This window comes from Loxodonta africana, chromosome 8 (assembly GCF_030014295.1).
Source record: "Loxodonta africana isolate mLoxAfr1 chromosome 8, mLoxAfr1.hap2, whole genome shotgun sequence".
In the NCBI taxonomy this organism is placed as follows: domain Eukaryota; kingdom Metazoa; phylum Chordata; class Mammalia; order Proboscidea; family Elephantidae; genus Loxodonta; species Loxodonta africana.
In genome coordinates, this window is record NC_087349.1 from 47,476,638 (window position 1) to 47,497,082 (window position 20,445).

Consider the following 20,445-nt stretch of genomic DNA (forward strand, 5'->3'; position numbering starts at 1 on the left):
GTCACAGTAATCATTTATAAATTAAAAAAAAAAACCTGAGAATAAAGAAATGTGGTGTCCTCCATGTTTATATTTATGTTTCTACATATAATAATCTCATAAAGTCTTATAGTCCCCTTTTCCTCTGACAATTTGCTTATTTATATTCAAAGTTCACAGCTGACTTGCTGGATGTAATTGCCTTCTGGTAAAGAAACAAAGCTGAAAAAAAAAAAAAAAAACAGCAATGTCTCACCTAGGCTGACTTGTCCTACTCTGCTATAGTCACCTGACTGCAGGCTGGGCTTTGACACCAAACTCTTAGTGGCTGTCTTGGTATGCATCTGTGTCAGCTCAGGGGCTACAGCTCTTCACCTACACAAGGATGGGTACTAGAGATCCTGGAATATCTAGGTCAATAATTTCCAAGTGACAAGCTGCTAAGAGATGGGGCCACTGCTCCTTGCAATGCCTGCTGCTGTGGTCTCTCAGCTCTACATTAGTGATGTAAAAGGGGACGTGCCCATTGTCTGGCTAATGTGCTCAGACATTTTGAGGTCTGACCCCCTCTTTGTCTCTGTACACTGATGATATTCCCCATGTACGTGCTGGACTTGCTTCACCCTTGGTGCAGTGTCTACATGGCTTCCATTTACAGAATGGAATAGCACTCAGCATCAAGTTCTGATTATGCTACAGGGCATGTGTTTTTGTAGTCTGATATTATGTCTGAGGGAGGGGAGAACTAACACCTTGAAGTTGCATAAATGGAAAGTAGAACTTCATCGTGGTAAGGAAGCTAATGCTTAAAATGGATGTCAGAAGTGGAAATTAGATTTCAGGATTTATTAATTGAGTTTACCATTTAGCCCTGCCAAGATGCAAGTAATTTTGTGCAAAAATGATCAAGCTGTTTTAGCGTCACACAGAGAAGGCTCTCATTTGGCTTTAAATATGGCCTTTACTGGGCATGAAAGATACATGTGCTAGAAAGACGCATGCCCAGAAGGTCAAATAAGAGGGCCCAGAACATGGTGGAGATAAACTGCTGTGAAGGCGGGAGTAGACACTACAGTGAAATATGAAAAATGGAGGGTTGCATACTGTGCTAAGCATATTTAATGTACGTTAGGAGTATACATGTCCAGTCCTAAAACCTCAGGTCCTGACGAGGCCAGGGTTGTTATCTGTTGGAAAGTGTGCTCTGAAAAGAGCAGAGGCCTTTCTATAGAAGCATAAAAACAGGTTATTCCTTAAATAAATGTCTGAGCCACAGTATAGTTAACAGCAGTTTTAGTCAGGGATAAGCACTTGTTTGTTGTTCTATTAAAAAAAAAAATCTCAAACCCAAGTAGCACATTGAAGAACATGTGACTCTCATAGTTTATAGATTTTGCTACATTAACCGGAGCACATAATTCAAGCCTGGGTGAGGCGTTATATGATTTCAGTTGCAGGAGTCCAGTTAAAAAGAAATATTGGAAGGTCTTTGTCAAAACAGGATCTCAGGGGCAACCCTATCTTTAAGCAAGGCTGTACGTGGAGTTTACAAATAACAAAAATTGAACCTCATGGACTCACCATCTCTTCTGGCTAGAAATGAGGGCTTTGGAGAACGTTAGGTTAAAAATTCAATCCAGTGAGTTATTTGACTAGGAAATACCATGACAGGGCAGGAGGCACCATCATCATGGAAGGGATACTTTAGAGACTTGATGTTTGCTTGTTTTGGCAGTTGGCTGGACCTACCCAAGAATTTGTCTTAAGGTATTGGACTCTTCTTTGAGCAGCTGAATCACAGGGTTTTATTGGCAAACTCTTTTTTCATTAGGGATCAAAATCCTCCCTGCAACATCTCTAGTCAGACAAGAGAAAATCAGACAGTAGGGAAAACAGCCTTGACATTCAGCACCAGCTTCAAAAAGGGTCTAGTTGAGAGGTTAGAAAGCTAATCTTGAGTCAACACTCTCTTGCTACATACCACAGGGTCAGACTGTCTACAGTGAGGAGGGTGGGAACTAAGCCCAGATTGTCAAAAAGTCAAAAAGATGGAAAATGGGAAGAAAATGGAGATGTGTCCTTTCTTTCTCTACGTTTCAATGGCGCAAGTCTTGGAAAGGAGAGTGATTCAGACTAGATGGGAAAGGGAAGGAGCCAGGCTGAAGTCCTCTACTCAAAGTAGTAAAAAGCCAACAGGACATAAGGAGGGCAGTAATAGTCAAAACTTCTTATGGGCTCAACAACACAAGCTAGAGGAGATAAATGCAGCAATCTGCAGGGTATGGGAATTCCCTGGAATGGCACTTAAAATAGAGAGTTTTGGGCCAGATCACTCAATCGGAAGATCGAGAGTTAGAGGGAGTGCAGGCATCTGTTTATTAAAAGCCTGAGTCGCTGTTCTAGGACTATCCCCTGTGTGTGTGTGTGTGTGTGTGTGTGTGTGTGTGTGTGTGTATGAGAGGGGAGGAGAAGAAGAAGAAGGAGGAGGAGGAAAAAGGAAGAGAGAAAGGGAGGGAGGGAGGGAGAGATAAAAGGAGGGAGGAAGATGAAAGTGGGGGTGGGACAGAAAGAGGTAGACTTCTGACCCCTGTTGAGGAATGTTATTTTTTTTTCTCCCCTTATTCATAATATGATTTTCTAAGTCTCCATATTTCTTATGTCCATGATCCTAGCCCCTTCCCTCTTGTAAAAAAACATTCTCCATAATTTGCAACTTCTCTGAGGTCAGGTCCAATGCTCTTACAATATTCAGCAGTATTTCTTATAAGAAAGTGCCTTTCCCCTTCCTGGACTCTGCTAGAAAGCAGCCTTCTTGCAGGAGAGCTCGGCTTCATGTTGGGGGAAGAAACGGAATGTTCTACAGAGAGCCTAAGATATGACTCTCCAAGACTGGCTCACTGGAGGACCTGGAGTTTTTAGGTTTCCAAGATGCAGATGGGAGTGCTTCTCAGTGGGGTCTGGGAATGATATCTCTTCATTCACTCATTCCTCCAACAACTTAAGCTTTTGGGAATTGAGGGAGACTGGACCTCAGGGAACTAAATGGGTTCTTCTTGGAAGATTTCTTGGTTACCATGTCGAGTAATATTTTATCTGAGTCTTGAGTACCTAACAAGTGAGAACTTGAGGGGGGCACTTAAATAATTTTAAAGAAAAAAAAAATTCACATCAAAAATTATGTAAGACTATCTACAAAGAAGGAATATTATTACAGTCCCTGGATTTCACCTTTATCCTGCATACACTTAAAATAATTAATGAGGTTTTGGCTGACCAGTGGGGAAAGGAATTTCAGAGCTGTGTGCCTCTGGCTCCATAAAACAAGAATGCATTACAGGTTTTATGGTTAGAGAATTTCCTGGGGTTGCCACAACATTTCGAATCGTCGAGGGCCATTAGCCAGGAAGAGGGTCCCTATTCTATTCCTGATGCAGCCCAGGGTTCTGCCAGACAACCTGCCCTCCTCCCTGTGCTTTATCATTTTCTCTTACTCAGTGGAAGGTTGTCTTGAGTGATTTGTAGAACTTCTCATGGGAAAGGAAGATATGCTCAACCATGAATGTCAAAAGCTGAAATTAAATTTCAGAATTTATTATTGAGGCAAGCCGCCTTTTGCCCTATTAAAAATGCAGGTGAATTAGTGCAAAGGCTATGGAACCATTTAAAGTTCTCACCAACGTGGTCTCTGAGCAAGAGGTTTTGGCAGCGGAGACTCTCCCTTTGCCTTTTATTGTTAGATTATATCAGTACACCTGAGAAAGCCCCAGGATATGAGCTTATACTCGTCCAGGTTGTCCTATGTGGCTGGTAGCCACAAGAGGGGAAGATTAATGATGATTAGCAAATTTGTTACATGATATTTTTGCTTAATAATTTGGAATTTAGAATATTTCAGACAAGGTCTAAGCAGAGATTTACCCATATTCTGGGTACATCCTTTCTTCAGGAAAAGTACAAATTATTAGTACGAATATCACAAAGGGAATGCTTAACAAACCTAAGAAGCCAAGTGCTTTTCAAGTGTCCTTAACCCTCCAGAGGTACTTAGGAAATTCTAAGAATCATTAATAAAACCCATTTTAGCCTTTTCATTGGAGCAGAGCCTTTGAGACTGTTTCATCAGTCATCACTGCTAGAATCCCTTGTTAAATGCATCCTCATGATTAAGTTGTGGGCTGACTGAGGGCTAGGACTCTGTCTTAACTTCAGTGCCTGCAAAGTGCCTTGTGCATAGCACATGCTCAGTAAATCCTGCCTGAAAAACATATTTCTCTTTTGTTTTACTTCGATCAAATTCAAACAGCAAATATTACCAGGGGCAATGCTCCACATTGGTCCAAACTGCTTGCTTTGGGGATTTTTATTCAGCGGTACCTCTATTTACCCCATCACAGCCTGCCCTGGCTCTGTGGCTCAGTTTATAAATCAAGTGTGCACTGATGTTGTGTTCCTGGAATGCTAATGAAGGACACCTGTTATTTCAAGGCAGGGAGCTAATTTGTATAATTCATTCCTGGGCAGTTGTAAAATCATGATGCATGTTCTCTTTTCTCTTAAGCTTCTTAGATTTAATCTGAATAGCAACAACCAGTTTTAAGCAGGGCACTATTTTGGGGGCATCATCTTTTGATTCTTTTCTCAGGATGGTGGAGAGAAGTTTCCTTATTCCCGCTAGTTGTTGAGAGGTGTGTCGAGGGGTGGGGGCTCATGCTTTCCACTGAGTTTATAATCAGCACATGCTCATCCTGAGGGCCCGAGTACAGTTGAAGTACCTATCTCCTGAGCATCCCTTTCAAGGACTTAACTATAAAAGCAACTTCTCCTCTGTAGCCCTTATCACTTTCCGACTCCCCTTGCAGAGCCGTTCAGCAATCTCTGTGCAGTCGCTGCTTCAGTGGCCGTGTGTGCTGACTGATGCCTCTGAATAGGCTGAGGTGCCGTCTGGTGATTAGTCTGATGTAATTACAGATCACAGATTTGCGGCATATTTACTCCTTTCCGCAGCTCACTTGGATTCACACTGATTTTGTTTAGTCAATAATCTGACAGATTGCCCTTGGTATTTTTTTCTTCCTATTGTACCTGAACTTATCTCTCTGTCACAGATCACCTTAAAAACTCAGGGCAGCAGTTTCATATTTCTCTTGACTAAGATCAGCTTTTCCTTGATGTGTCCAAAAGTCCAGATAAGGGTCTTGCTTCAAAGCTGTTCTGAATTCTGAATTCTGTTGGTATCAGATGGAGGGCTGATGCCAACAGGGATATCACTTATAACCCTTCCACAGACAGCTAGTTGCCCACTAATCCCCTCATCTGCAAAGTTCACTCTTCCAAGTTAAGTCTGAGTGTTTCCCTAACAGGCTGATGTATGTCTCCTATGGATTCTGATAACCTTTAACGATCTTTTAAGCATGGATTTTATGCCAAGTTTAGGACCTTAAAATCAAAAGGCTCACGGAGGAAACAAACACAGGATTATATTCCTGTTTGACATAAAATTCAGTTTTCCTGAGATTAGGGTGCATTTGGACAAAGTAGATTATATTCTTAGTTCTATGTTCTGGTAAGTTCAAATTTTCTCTTGTTATTGTTATTTCTCTCATGTCAATTTTATTAAAATACACCCTGCTTTATAATGCAGTGGTTAAGAGCTCAGCTGCTAACCAAAAGGTCGGCATTTCAAATCCACCAGCCACTTCTTGGAAACTCTATGAGGCAATGGGTTTGGTTTTTGCTTTTTTATCCTGAATAAAACATTCCTTTTCATGATATAGTCTTTTTAACTGATGCTGGAGGAATGATGGTGTTCCTTAGCTGTGGGCATGCCTTGTAATTTGGGGTCATTTGGCCAGTCCCTGAATGTGGCCACTGCTTTGGCTTGTCCCTGGTGCAGAAGAGAGTTTACATAGCAGGCCTGACTCTTCTCTTCAGAAAGTCCTGCTTGCAAGGCTGGCTGGCTTCTGGAAATGTGGTTGGTAAATAGTCCCCTACGCTTATAAAACTTTACCTAAATGATAAGGGTGGCTCACTGTTCCTAAACTGTTTGTACAAACCAGGTGGTTTATGCTGAACACCTGCTTTCCTTCTTGGTATCTGGAATTTTGGTAGATGCTAGGCAAAGGGTGCCTGCGGGACCAGACCCCAGTGAAAACCTTGGGTGCTGAGTCTCTAGTGGGCTCTCTGGGTAGAAACACTGCACATATGTTGCTGCATTTTTGCTTCTAGGGAAGAGTGTACTCTGGGAGGGAGAGAGCACAAAGAAGCCTGTATCTGGATTCCTCCAGACGCCGCCTCTGTCTTTTCCTATTATGATCCTGCTGTGTACCCTTACTATGTTGCTGTAATAACTCTTAGCTATAAAAAAAAAAAAAAAAATTTTTTTTTTTTTTTATGAGTACATATGCTGTGTCCATGAGTCCTTTTAGCAAATCTCTGAACATGGGGCCGATCTTGGAAAACCTTGAGACATCTCCCCTCATTAGTCTCTCTGAGATTGTAGAAATATCATTTCATGGTGTTATTCTCTACTATGCCAATCTGATCCCAAACCTTCTTGGTTTCTCAAGTACAATTGTGCATCCTTCAGCTTAGATTTTCTTGAAGAACTAATATTTACTTAGTTTGTGATGATTCTTTTACTCCCCTAAAGGAGATTTCTCTATTCTATAATATTCTGTCTTCATGACATATTTTTAAAGTTATTATATAGTCAAAATTATGGCAGTCTAACATCAAAAGTAGCTGATGATCTAATATTACCTCTAAATATGGATTTAATGATACATTTTGGAAGAATATAAGGCATTTTATACTATTATGTCTATAGTTAATATTGATGTTTGACTCCTTAAGAGTGTGCCCAGATATTTAGCTGACTCTCTGTGTTGGTTATTGCTTTTATTTATTTTTTATTGTACTTGAGGTGAAGATTTACAGAGAAAACTAGTTTCTCATTAAACAATTAATGCACATATTGTTTTGTGACATTGGTTGCAAACCCCAGAACATATCAACAGTCTCCCCTTCTTGACCTTGGGTTCCCCATTACCAGCTTTCCTGTCCCCTCCTGCGTTCTTGTCCTTACCACTGGGCTGGTGTGCCTATTTAGTCTCGTTTTGTTTTATGGGTTTGTCTATGTGTTGGTTATTTTTATAATTTAACCAGATATTTTTGGATAATGTTAAGAATTAATGGAATATTGTTGACATGATCTTGAATTTTTGTCTTGTTTACAAATATCATTTTATTTTTTCCTAAAGATGATTTGAGGTGGCTTCACACTTTTTTCACACTTATGCATTACAGTTCGAGTTATTCCACAGGTTGGTCAGTAAAAGTTCTAACCACTCACTATAGACTAGCAGCTGGCATGGTGGATGCTGAAAATATGGACCAAGTAGTAATTCTACAAAAGAATAAAAATCCCAGGATAACCATGTTGTTCAGATGAACTTTTCTAAAGATTAACTTGTTAGAACAATAAAAAAATATTAACTCTACGAAAATTCCTTGGTATAGATAACAGGTCTTGCTATGGAGTGAAATATAGCTTTAAAATGAGGTTTTTTTTTTTTTTAGAAGTGATAGAGTCTTACAGCTCACTTTGACATTATTTAATCAGTTAATGCTCTAAGCTTTTCTATTCCAAGAGTTCAGATTCTTTACAAAGGGATTAATGCAGGTGCCAAATTTATTTATTTAGCAGGATCAGGCTTGTGCTGATTGCTAATATTAATATTTAAAACTATGTCATTAGATCCAAGCACTAGGGTAGGAACTGGGATAACATATTTCCTCGGGCATAAAGCCAGTCCTACGGAACCTTTGGGATGCTTTCTGACTCTTAACATGAGGGCATGCTAGCCCTTTGTGTTGGCTTTGGGGTATGCACAAGACACTGGAACATAATGTATTTAAAGGCCTTTGAATTCAGATATTTCAACTGAACTCAGAACTGCATCAACCTTGCTAAATAAGGAGATATTAATCAATTATTTAGCTAACTTAGACAAAAAGCATAATTTGAGTGAAAAAAGTACCCTTTAGAAATTTTTTTGGTAGGAAGGAGAGGGGTTGAAGTGGGCTCAGTTTTTCCAGATCTTCAGTTTACATTTAATCTGTGCTAACTATTCAGAGCAGCAGTTAGATCCCGTTTCCAAAGGTGAATGGGTATTATCTGGGCTACTCTTCACCGATCATTGCTAGATGGTGCAAATGGTAATGCACTTGGCTGCTAACCAAAAGGCTGACAGTTGCAGACTACCCAGAGGTGCCTTGGAAGAAAGGCCTGGTGATCTACTTCCAAAAACAAAACCAAAGAAAACAAAAAACAAACAAACCCAAACCATGTGGAGCACAGTTGCACTCTGACACACATGGTGTCACTATGAGTCGGAATTGTCTCAGTGGCAACTGTTTTTTTTTTTTTTACTTTCCACTGACTTCCGTCTATCTGTCTGTCTTCCTTTCACTCTCTGGGACTGTTTAAACATTAGCTCGGGTTTTGATGCTTTTTATGTAATGACCACCCAGTAGTTTCTGATACGTGAGAGCTATGCTATCAGTGGTGTCAGAAATGGGCTGTTGGGAGATAATACCTTTAAAAACTTCTGAAGGCAAATCTATGAATTAAAAGGCACTTTAAAGCTTTCCTCAAAAATCTTCAGATACAAAACGAAGGAATGAATTTCTGGAATAATCCCTAAATACCAAGGAAATGCAGCTATTGCATGAACTGCCATGAACTGAAGTTTATGTTTTAATGTTTACACCCTGAGGATTTGTTCTGATTTGGCCTCTGTCCCCATTTACAAATCCTAAGAGACAATCTGACACATGCAAAATTTTAGGTAATAATTGATACGTTACTGTGGACTCAAATGAACAGAGAACTGTCAGTCAAATTACAGAAGTTCTAATCTGTCAGTGGTGGCTGGATCTCCCAGCACACTCAGAGATGCCCTGAAAGGCCCTGCATTTGACACTGTACACATTTCCTAACTGAGGGAGCAAAAGAGATACCTTTATGTATCTTTAACTTAAACATATATCTGTGTATATTTGTCTATTGATAGTTAAATATATATTTCAATAGAAACAGAAAACTGATGTAGTTGTATAAATAAGCATAGGCATTTACAGTACATAGAAGTAACACACTTAAGGTGAATCAAAACGTGAAACGTACCATACTCTGGGACCTGTCCTGTTCCGCGCTTTAGCAGTAGCCTCACTCTTCTTCCTCCAGATTTGATGAGCTCTATTGCTCTGGCATGTGTCATGTCCCTTGTGCTTTCCCCATTGATTTCAATGATTTGATCTCCTACCTGTAAATTAAAAAAAAAAAAGCAAGTCAAAGATGATTTTACTCAAGTTGCATTTCCAACAGATCAAAAAAATATTCCGTAGCTTACTCCACTACCTGTATGTCAGTTTGTTGTACTGTGGTGGCTTACGTGTTGCTGAGATACTAGAATCTATGTTACAGGTGTTCCAAATACCAGTAGGGCCACCCGTGGTGGACAGGTTTCACTGGAGCTTCCAGACTAAAAGGAAGAAAGGCCTGGTGATCTGCTTCTGAAAATTAGCCAATGAAAACCCTGTGGATCATAACAGGAGTTGCTTGCTTTGGGCATGTCATCTAGAGGGATTGATCACTGGAGAAGGGTATCAAGTTTGGTGAAGCAGAGGGCCAACAAGGACAAGGCAGGCCTTCAGTGAGATAAAAAAAAAAGTGAGATAGATAGGCACAATACCCACTACCATGGACTCAAACATGCTGGTGATCATGAGGATGAAACGGGACCAGGTAATGTTTCATTCTGTTGTATATAAGGTCACTGTGAGTCGGAGCCAACTCAATGGCACACATCTTTATCTATCTGTCTGTCTGTTGGTTTGTCTGTTGGTCTGTCTATCCACCTATCTACCTACCTACCTACCTGTCATGTATCTTACCAGTTTCCAGACACCATCTAAACAATTTGGTTACAGCCCACTGCTTCTTATTTGAGGCTAAACCAATCCTTGGCTATATCCTGAATCTGAACACCAAACTTTGTTTACCTTTATAGACATTTAAATGTCAGACCAGGAAGTTTGTGGTGACCTGTCACTTACATTCAGCTTATAACCTAGCTAGCATTTTTTTTTTTTAAAAATCAGAGAATATGTCTGATTCTACAATTCAAAATAACCTTGCATCTTTGCCTTATATCAATAAGTAAATATTTTAAAGCTTCTTCATTGAACACAATATCAACTTTGGGCTTCGTGCAACATCTAATTCAGCATATTGGAGACAGTGACTAGTTTTTGTGCTTCTCTGAGAAATTTTGTTGTGCATCATTTAAATTTCCCTTGGTGCTATTGTGATATTGCCTTCTTTTTAAACAGTGGTTGATATTCAAGTTTGATGATGAGTTTTCTATCACAGTCCCTTGAATTAAAAATGAGATTCTCCATTCTCCACACAAGACTAATGCCCTTGCTAAATCTTTGCCATGCTCACACCTGACTGCCAGAAGCTGGTGAAGCAATCTCTCCTGAATTGTCAGAAATGCCTGGGTTCCATAAACAACTCCCATTTAGCTGTTGTTAGTAGATATTTGAAGCCAAAAGAGGTGCAATCATGAGCACATTATATAACTCCCACAGTACCATTACCATCAGGAAACTTTGAATTAAAATATGTTTCATTTCAGTGCAAGTCACTTATGACAGATTGGCCAGAAAAAATAAAATGAGTTGATCTGCAAAAATGCTGTTTTAGTTGGGTTCCTTAAACAAAGTTGATCTCAGCCTAAACTCTATAATGCAGACAGAACTGCAGATTGCTCTCTACAGCAGAGCACTGTCATGGTGCATTCAGGGAAGCCAGCTTGGGACTGCAGGCTGGGCAAGATCACGAACAAAAAGCTGGTACCACAATGGCAACTCATTGTGGTTGAGTTGATTCAAACTTACAACGACCCTACAGGACAGAGCGGAATTGCGCCATAGGGTTTCCAAGGCTGTAAATCTTTACAGAAACAGAATGCCACATCCTTTTCCTGTGGAGTGGCTGGTGGGTTTGAACTGCCAACCTTTTGGATAGCAGCAGAGCGTTAACCACTGTGCCATCAGAACTCCTATCACAATGGCAAGAGGACATTGATATAAGACCTCCAAACCAAAACCCACCGCCGTTGAGTAGATTCTGACTCATAGTGATCCCATAGGGTTTCCAAGGCTGCAAATCTCTACGAAAGCAGACTGCCACATCTTTTTCCTGCAGATCCACTGGTGGTTTCAAACCACTAACCTTTTGGCTAGTGGTCAATTGTTTTAACCACTGCACTACCACAGGTCCTAAAATAAGACCTCAGCCACCATCAAAGTGGGAGAAGTGGCATGTTTAGGGGATGTCTCTACCTAATAAAGATTCTGTAAGGAGTCAGACTTCCAATGGAATGGAGGTAAACACTTCCTTCTGGCACTCACTCAGTGAACTTTGGAAGTATGGTTTTGGGGCAGTGGAAGAAGTTGGCCTTGCTAGTATAACTTCCACATTCCACAGGACAGCCAGAAAAGACAGCACTAAATTAATTTGTTTCAAGGTCAATGTTTGCAACGCCTTTCCTCAGGTTTCCTTAATTATTTCCTTTCCTGTGAGGCAATAGGCATCGCCTGAAGTTGAGTAGCTTGCCTGAGGCCCCGTATCTAAGCCACTACCAGAAGTGGGACCAATTATTCCTCCCCTAGCAGTCCCAAATCATGACTGAAACCTCATGGCACAGTATTAAATTGTAAAAGTAAAACAAGAGTTCCAAAGAAGTCATAGAGAAAGTCTTATTCCTGGCCAGATTCTCGTCTGAGTGTCAGACTCACGTACCTAACCCAGTTGTTTACTGAACACCTTCACTTGGGTGTCCAACAGGCGACTCCAACTCAACATCAGCCAACTGGGCTTATTATCTTCCTCTCAAAGCAGATTTTCTCTTCATTCCTAATTTAATTAAAGGCACCTCCTTTCAACCTACACAGAAACCAGGGGATCATTCTGGACTCCTCTTTATTTCCTCATTTCTCTGCATCTGTCCTTGCTCTCATATGCATTCCCATTGCTAACTAGCTCAATTCAGGCCTTTATCTGAACTATCCCAAATCTCGCCCCCTAGCAATCTTTCCTCCTCATTGTCACCAGAGTCATTCTTCTAAGACAACTTTTAATATGTCTTATTGAATTGTGTCCCCCAAAAACATGTGTTGTAAATCCTAATCCCTTTATATGTGGATATCATTCCATCTGGGAATAGGGTTTACTTTGCTGTGTTAATGAGGCTATATCACTGTAGGGTGTGTCTTAAATCTATCACATTTCAGACATAAAAAGGGCAGATTAGGCATAGAGAAGAGAAGGAAGCACAAGCTGAGGGGAAGAAACATGCCACATGAAGGGTTGCCAAGGAACAAAGGAATAGAAGCTGAAAAGAAACAAGGACCTTCCCCCAGAGCTGACAGAGAAAGTCTTCCCCTAGAGTCGGTGCCCTGAATTTGGACTTCTGGCCTCCTAAACTATAAGCAAATAAATTTCTGTTTGTTAAAGCCACCTACTTGTGTCGAGCTCTTAACCATTACAGCGCCAGAGCTGTATTTCTGTTATAGCAGCACTGAGAAACTAAGCACATAAAGCTGATGTAAAGCTGTTCAGAGGCCCCCCACCACCTGCATGAGATGGTCCAGACTTCTCTGTGTGGCTTATATGTTATTTCCTGGCTCCCTCCATCTAATCCCTGTAAAGTACCCACACGGATCCTTTGCCTCAAATGTATCAAGCCGACTGGGGTACCCAGGCCCTGCCACATGCCACTTCTCCCTTTGTCTTCTTTTCCCCCTAAACCTGGTAATCTCCTGCTTTTTTCTCAAGGCCAGCCTAAGCATCTTCTCCTCTGCGACACCTTCCTTGACCCTGCTGGTTTCCCAGGCAGAGGTGTCCCATCCCTGTTCATCCATCATCGGATCCACTCCATTATTTATCACACCTTATTACTGATTTATGTTTCTCTGTCTTTTGTCCTTGACTTCAAGCTGCTTCATTCAGCAAACACTTTCTGAGCACCTGTTACGTACCAGGCAGTCCACTGGGGATACAGACATAGATAAATGGCATGGTGTCTGTCTACAAAAACTTTCAGTCCAGTTGGGAAGAAAGTGGGCAAATAGGACAATTACTATATGTCACTGATATATACCCTTTCTATGACAGAAATATTCACAAAATGGTATGGGCCACCAGATAGAGAGTCTGTGGCTTTATTTGGGTTAAGGAGATGTCGTATTTAGGAAATTGACACGGAAGGAACTAAAATTAACATGAATTCTGTGTACGTAGTTTTTCCTACGGAATAAATACTTTTATCTGTGGTCACCTTGGGGCAACTAACAACCTTAATGCAATGTCTTAGGAGTAAGGTGGAGTGAGCTAAGACTGCTGTGTCTTGGTATAACTGAACAAGTTCTGCGCTGCTACAGAGCTCATACTTCATGGCAGATTTTTCTTTAACAAAATTACTACCTAATCCTTGAATTTTCTGTGCAGGTAACACTTTGCCCTCTTCTTATTGGAAGGCCAAGGCAAATAAAGGCAAAAGTTTCAGTATTTCTTAAGTAGTTAATAGTTCAGGTTGCAGGAAGAAATTTAAACTCTGTTTTGTATGCATTTTTGTAGCCAAGTTGTGTACATAGAAAGTATTTGGTTTGACTCAATGAAATCTTAATGAGAATTTGATTAAATCCTGAGTTTATTTCAGCCCTGAGTCATGGCAAAGAGAGCAGTGGCATGTGGCAGGGCCTGGACGCCACAGTCAGCTTGATGCATTTGGGGCAAAGAATCAGTGTGGGTACTTTGTAGGGATGAGGTGGAGGGAGCCAGGAAATAAAATGTAAGCCACATGGAGAAGTCTGGACCTTCTCATGCAGGTGGTGGTGTAGGGGAGGGGGAGGTGGGAGAGGTGGGGGTTACTCAAACATCTCTACAAAGATGCTTAGCTGGCTGTAATCAGTTTATTGCCCTCATACTACTACTGTACCACAAGACTATTTTGCACGATTATATATGACTGAAATGATCCTCAATTATAATTAGGTATGAGAAATTGAGCCCCTTTAGAATTTCATACCAATAAACGATGGTCTTTATTTCATGAAGGGCTTTGCCGTGGAGCATTTTTGTGGCTAATAATTTCAGGTCACAGGTTAGTTCCATCATAATTCTTTGCTTACAGGCTGGTTTCTCCCACTGACTCTAGACTCCTCATGGACAGGGAATATGCCTATTGTCTTTGTATTGTCTATACCTGTCACAATTCCTGAGACATAGGTCCTTGGTTAATGATGGTTGAGTAAATGAATATTAGCTTTGCTCTTCAGTTATAGCAGACATCTTTGTTCCCACAACATAGTAAGCTAAGCTTTACAACACCTCAGCATACCTTAAAACTTCCTTGAAATACTGCCTTAAGAATTTCCAGCAAAACCATAACAATTTCAATAGTACTTACAGGTATTTTTTTTTTTTTTTTACAGGAGACCAAAGGAGGTTTCAGTAATAGTGACCTATAAAAATTGTTAGAGACAGGTAAAGCTATGGGAAGCAAATGCTAAAGGATTGGGAGAAGAAGAAATGGTGGCTGAGTCTGAATGAAGTCATAAAAGGCCAGAAGAAAAATCAGAATTAGGGTCTTCACTGCAGCCTGGCCCTGGCATCAACACTCTGACACCAGGATTAAATCCTGAGTTTATTTCAGCCCTGAGTCATGGCAAAGAGAGCAGTGGCATGTGTCAGGGCCTGGATATCTCAGTCAGCATGATGTGTTTAGGGCACAGGATCCGTGTGGGTACTTTGTAGGGATGAGATGGAGGGAGCCAGGAAATAAAATATAAGCCACATGGAGAAGTCTGAACCTTCTCATGCAGGTGGGGGTGTGAGGGGGTGTAGAGGCCTGCTGGAACAAAGGACACACTGATTTTCAACCTGATGGGGTGACCCGTAATATTATTTTATGGCTGTTTCCATTATTAACCTTTGTTAGATACCCACTCCAGTGCCGTCGAGTCGATTCCGACTCATAGCGACCCTATAGGACAGAGTAGAACTGCCCTGTAGAGTTTCCAAGGAGCACCGCCAGTATCCAATAAACATTATAGTAAAAATATTTTCTAAGGGGTCACAGTGAGTGTTTTGGTTAACCTTCCCATTTCTTCCATTAGACTCGTGATTCAATTAGTTAGAATCCAAGTGCCTATTGTAGTGCTTGGCTCTTGGTATAAAATACTGTGCATAGGTATCTCAGCAAGGCACAGGAGACCATCAAGTCAGCAGGTTTCTCCTGAGTGAAAACTTCTAAGCCAACTGGAAATTGAAACACATGTTTGAGAGGTTCAAAACTCTGTTATATTTACCTTAGTTAATTTATATGTTGAAAACTGTTCGAGACCCTCTTTATACTATATTCTGGAGAGTAAGAATTTAAAAACAAAACATGCCGGTATCTCTCAAGAAACTTCATTCAAATAGAAATGTGAAATAGCCCTCATGGATGTACAGAAGATTCCTAATCACATATAATCAAGGTTACGCGTGAGCCCATGCCTGCTTGGGAGGATCATGAAGTCAAGGGAATCATTAAAGGATCATGAAGTGGGATAAGAAGCTATAGGCTGCTGCAGAATTCCGAGGGTCTGTAGGGTTGCTGTGAGTTGGGATCAACTCGATGGCAACGGGTTTGGTTTTTGCCGCTCGATGCACGTGGTCTTTTATTCCACGTTTTTATCATTTAAATATTCACCTTTTTAAAAAGATTTAGTCACAGCTGAAAAAGAGTTCAGTCTTTGACTTGGCACATTGCCCCTTGGTGGGTGGTGCCTTGGCTGGTTATCCCAATCAGGGGTGGCTTAGGCAGAGATTGAAGGGAAAGCCTCCATTTAAGAACCTTCATTTCTCATTTTTAGTTTAAAAAAACTCTCTAAATTAAAACATGGAATACATGTGAAATTTAAAGATGATTTAGTAGATCAGTTGTAGAAATCATTACACTCCTCATTACTGTTTGGTATCTTTCTCACCAGAACTTGCCTTTTTCCTTGTCAAATACTGCCAATACTAATCTCATACAGAGAATTTTATTAGATTGCATCTTTCTAAATCTCCTTACACTTCTAGGACTTTTTTTTTTTTCTTGGAGTAAAATATATGCAACATAAAATTTGCCATTTTGACCATTTTCAAGTGTACTATTTGTGGCATTAATCACACGCACAATGTTGTACAACCATTGCCACTATTTGTTTCAAAAACTTTTTATCATCCCAAACAGAAACTCTGTACCTCTTAAGCAGTAGCTCCCCCCATAACTCTTCTAGGGCTTTTACTAAGTGCCGATGTTCCCTTCTTCAAATTCTTCTGTCTCCTTGCTCTATGTATGCTCTCTGGATGGTCTTTTCCTACCATGCTAATGTATCTGGAGCATTTTTCTTTCTGTACCTTTGTACATGCTGATCCCATTGTCTAGAATCTGTCCCCCCACCTTCTTCAAATAGCTAACTCCTACTATTATTCAAGTCTGAGTTATGACCTTACCCAGGAAGCCTTCCATGATCCCACCAGTCTGGGTTGGGTGCCTTTCCTGCACAGTTCTTTATAAGTATTGGCCTTTGCCTATTACTATATTGTAAGCTCTCCAAGGGCAGGGGCTCGGCCTTACCCCAAGCACATAAAAAATACGTATTTTTTCTGTTCAATGGATAGATGAATGATTGAAAGAAGGAATTTTTCAAAAGATTTTTTTCAGAAGCTGTTTTTTGAGTCAATGTCTCTTATTATTTGAACCAAATTTAAACAAGTTCTGTAATAAAATTTTAAATTGTTTTCATGATATATGTCAATCAGATTTGATCATGATCAAATAATATAAAGCATATTTAAGTATGCTGCAAACTCTAAAGAACTATACAAATATAATCTATTATTAGTTGCAGTAATTACCATTATCATCGTCATCATTATAACGGTAGAAAAGAGAAAAAAGCAGGGCTTCAAATCCGTTCGAACCGGTTCAGTCACAGCTGATGAAGCAAAATTGAAACACACCTGAATTTTTAAAAATCTGAGTGAAGTGGGACAGGAAAAAGTACAGGTTGAAGCCCTGGAATAGGAGACTCAGAAGAGGCACAGTGAGCCATTTCAGGAGCCCAGTGTGGGCGACCACGGAGAGCTACACACATTCAAAGTGGTGTGGTCAGCTGCCATTTCTGAGTGGGGCACCGCTCTTTCTGACTCTGTTTCTGGAAATATCACTAAGAAGTGAAAAGCTCAATAGGTTTTCTGTTGGTATGATTAGTACTGCCTTTTAGGACATTAATGCTGTCCTTAATCTATGATTTTAGGTAAATAGTTCATAGGAAAAAAAGTATCATCGAAAGCTAGGAAGATAATTCAAATCCTAGCATAATACAGACAGATAACTGCAGATGTGGCAAAAGATATGGATGCAAAGGAAGAGATTTTAAAGACAAGCTGGTTGAAGGGAAATATTTTCTATGAAGGAAAAAAGTAATCACAACGATTTCACTTTTATATGCCAGTCTGGTTGCTCAGGCAGAAAAAGAGATCAGAAAAATATCTAAAAATTACCTGCCTGAGCAAGAACAGAAAGCTATCATTTGCAGCTCAGCTAGTGGCTTATCCAGTTGCTCAGAAATCACTTATGTGAGGTCATGAAGTCGGTTTCCCTAGTTGATTGAAAAATAAAGAAAATCAAAGAGGAAACTTTGTATTGTGGATTCTATGTAGGCAGTTGTTTCCCTTCCCTGGATATAATTGACAGAAAATGAGGGATTATTATTCTGCATACTTATCTCATCAGATATATTTATTTTCCAGATGCAAGTATTAGGCTTTGTGCAATGACTGCTATGTTGGCACATGATAACAATCCCTTGTTTTCCTGAATCTAACAGTCTTGCATATTGCATTTACATTTAGACTCTGTATGTGTGCCAGTTCTAGACCTGACATGTTAACAGTGTGAATTAGAGTGTGAAAAATACACTAAGATGGGTGGTAGGTGTATTAGCTGGGATTTTGATGATAATTTAATGATAGGGCTATTTCAGAGGTGTGGGCAGGGTTAAGGCAACCAGAAAGTGTTGTTAAGCACCAAAGGACAAGCATAGTGAGTGCTGTTACAACCTCTAGTCCAGAAGAACCTAGGGTAGAAAAGAAAGTTACTGGACCTAGAGAGAGGGAGTTGGAGCTGTAGAAGGAAGGAGCACTGCCAGGCTGACAGCACCAATGCAGGGAGCAAGAGGGGAAAGAGATATCCAATCTCTTCTGTTAGAACAGTGGCCCCCCCGCAAAGTTGTTCATGTCCTAATCCCTGGAACCTGTGAATAAAAAAAAAATAATCCGTGGAACCTGTGAAAAGGTTACCTCATATGGTAAAAGGGCCTTTGCAGATGTGATTAAGGATCTTTCAATAGGGAATTACTCTGGATTGTCCAGGTGGGTGCAATGTAATCATGAGGGTCAAAGTCAGAGAGGGAAGATATAAGGATGGGACTAGAGGTCAGAGAGAAAAGAAGAACTGTGCTATTGACTTTAAGGATGGAGGGAGGGGCTGTGAGCCAAGGAACGTAGGCAAGGTTCTAGAAGCTGGAAAAGGCAAGGAAACTGATTTTTTTCCTAGAGCCTCCAGAAGGAAACAGCCCTGCTGATACCTTGATTTTTAGCCCATTGAAGCTGATTTGGAATGCTGACCTACAGAGTTGTAAGATAATAGATTCATCTTGTTTTAAGTCATTAAGTTTGCCATAATTTGTGACAACAGCAATAGAAAATGAATCCACATTCTCTCCTGCTCTTCAGTCTGCTAGTGCCCCCTCTCAGCTAAATCTAATAGGAAACCAGGGGGGCAAGAGAGTTTGGGTGATGTAGTCATAGGGATTAGTCCACAGGACACAGAATAGGGCAGAGAAAGAAAGAAGATGGAGCGATTTGGGGGAGGGAGTGGAACAAAAGAAGAAACAACAGTGGGATGTGGGTGGGGTAGGGAGAGATTTTAAAGCAATGAAAGGATATGACAGATGAAGGATTTAAGAAATAATTCAAGATCAAGACATAAAAATCAGATGGTGCTAATCTTGCCCAAATCATATAGGAGATGCTGTTTTTGGGAAACTTTGTTTTAATATTTTATTTTCATATGATTAGTCTCTTAAGATACCATTGTAGAAAGACAAGTGCTATCAGAATTACTGGGGAGAATGCACTTTTAAAAATGCCTAAGATTTCAGAGTTGCCTTTGCAGCTAGTAAGTTTGATAAACAATTAAATATAATTAAAACTTTTAAACTTAAAAGAAAATATTCTATGTAGAAAAGACAACATTCTTCGTAAGATACGGTTGTTGTTGTTAGGTGCTGTCGAGTCGGTTCCGACTCATAGCGACCCTATGCACAACAGAACGAAACACTGCCCAGTTCTGCGCCATCCTTACAATCGTTGTTATGCTTGAGCTCGTTGCCGCAGCCGCTGTGTCAATTCACCTCGTTGAGGGTCTTCCTCTTTTCCGCTGAGCCTGTACTCTGCCAAGCATGATGTCCTTCTCCAGGGACTGATCCCTCCTGACAACGTGTCCAAAGTATGTAAGATGCAGTTTCGCCATTCTTGCCTCGAAGGAGCATTTTGGTTGCACTTCTTCCAAGACAGATTTGTTTGTTCTTTTGGCAGTTCAAGGCATATTCAATATTCTTCCCCAACACCACAATTCAAAAGCGTCAACTCTTCATCGGTCTTCCTTATTCATTGTCCAGCTTTCACATGCATATGATGTGATTGAAAATACCATGGCTCGGGTCAGGTGTACCTTAATCTTCAGGGTGACATCTTTGCTCTTCAACACTTTGAAGAGGTTCTTTGCAGCAAATTTGCCCAGTGCAATGCGTCTTTCGATTTCTTGACTGCTGCTTCCATGGCTGTTGATTGTGGATCCAATTAAAATGAAATCCTTGACGACTTCAATCTTTTCTCCATGTATCATGATGTTGCTCATTGGTCCAGTTGTGAGGATTTTTGTTTTCTTTATGTTGAGGTGCAATGCATTAAAATTTACAATTATTCAATTGCAAAATACTAAGAAGTTGTACAATACCAAGTGATAGAGGCTGTGGACCAGCTGGATCTTTTATACCTATTGGTGAAAATGTAAATTGGCTACTGGTTGCAAGTAGGGAAAACAGTTTGGTGTTATTATTCAAGTTTCATTCCTAGGTGTCCACTTAAGAGAAACTTCCTAAATGTCAATCAGGATAGGTGTATAAGAACATACATAAAAAACCCAATCAAATCCGTTGCCATCGAGTGGATTCCGACTCATAGTGACCCTATAGGACAGAGTAGAACTGCCCCCATAGGGTTTCCAAGGAGTG

The 20,445-nt window shown here is 40.4% G+C and overlaps 1 protein-coding gene across 2 annotated transcripts in view; it reads right to left on the reverse strand.

Annotated features, from left to right (window-relative positions):
* Positions 1-20,445, reverse strand: part of MAGI2 (membrane associated guanylate kinase, WW and PDZ domain containing 2) — a 1,483,873-nt gene that overhangs the window by 44,502 nt on the left and 1,418,926 nt on the right. For both annotated transcript variants that reach the window (XM_064289914.1, XM_003407180.4), the window contains one exon: positions 9,167-9,305. In XM_064289914.1, the coding sequence (XP_064145984.1) occupies positions 9,167-9,305 (139 nt within the window). The remainder of the gene's footprint in view (positions 1-9,166; positions 9,306-20,445) is intronic.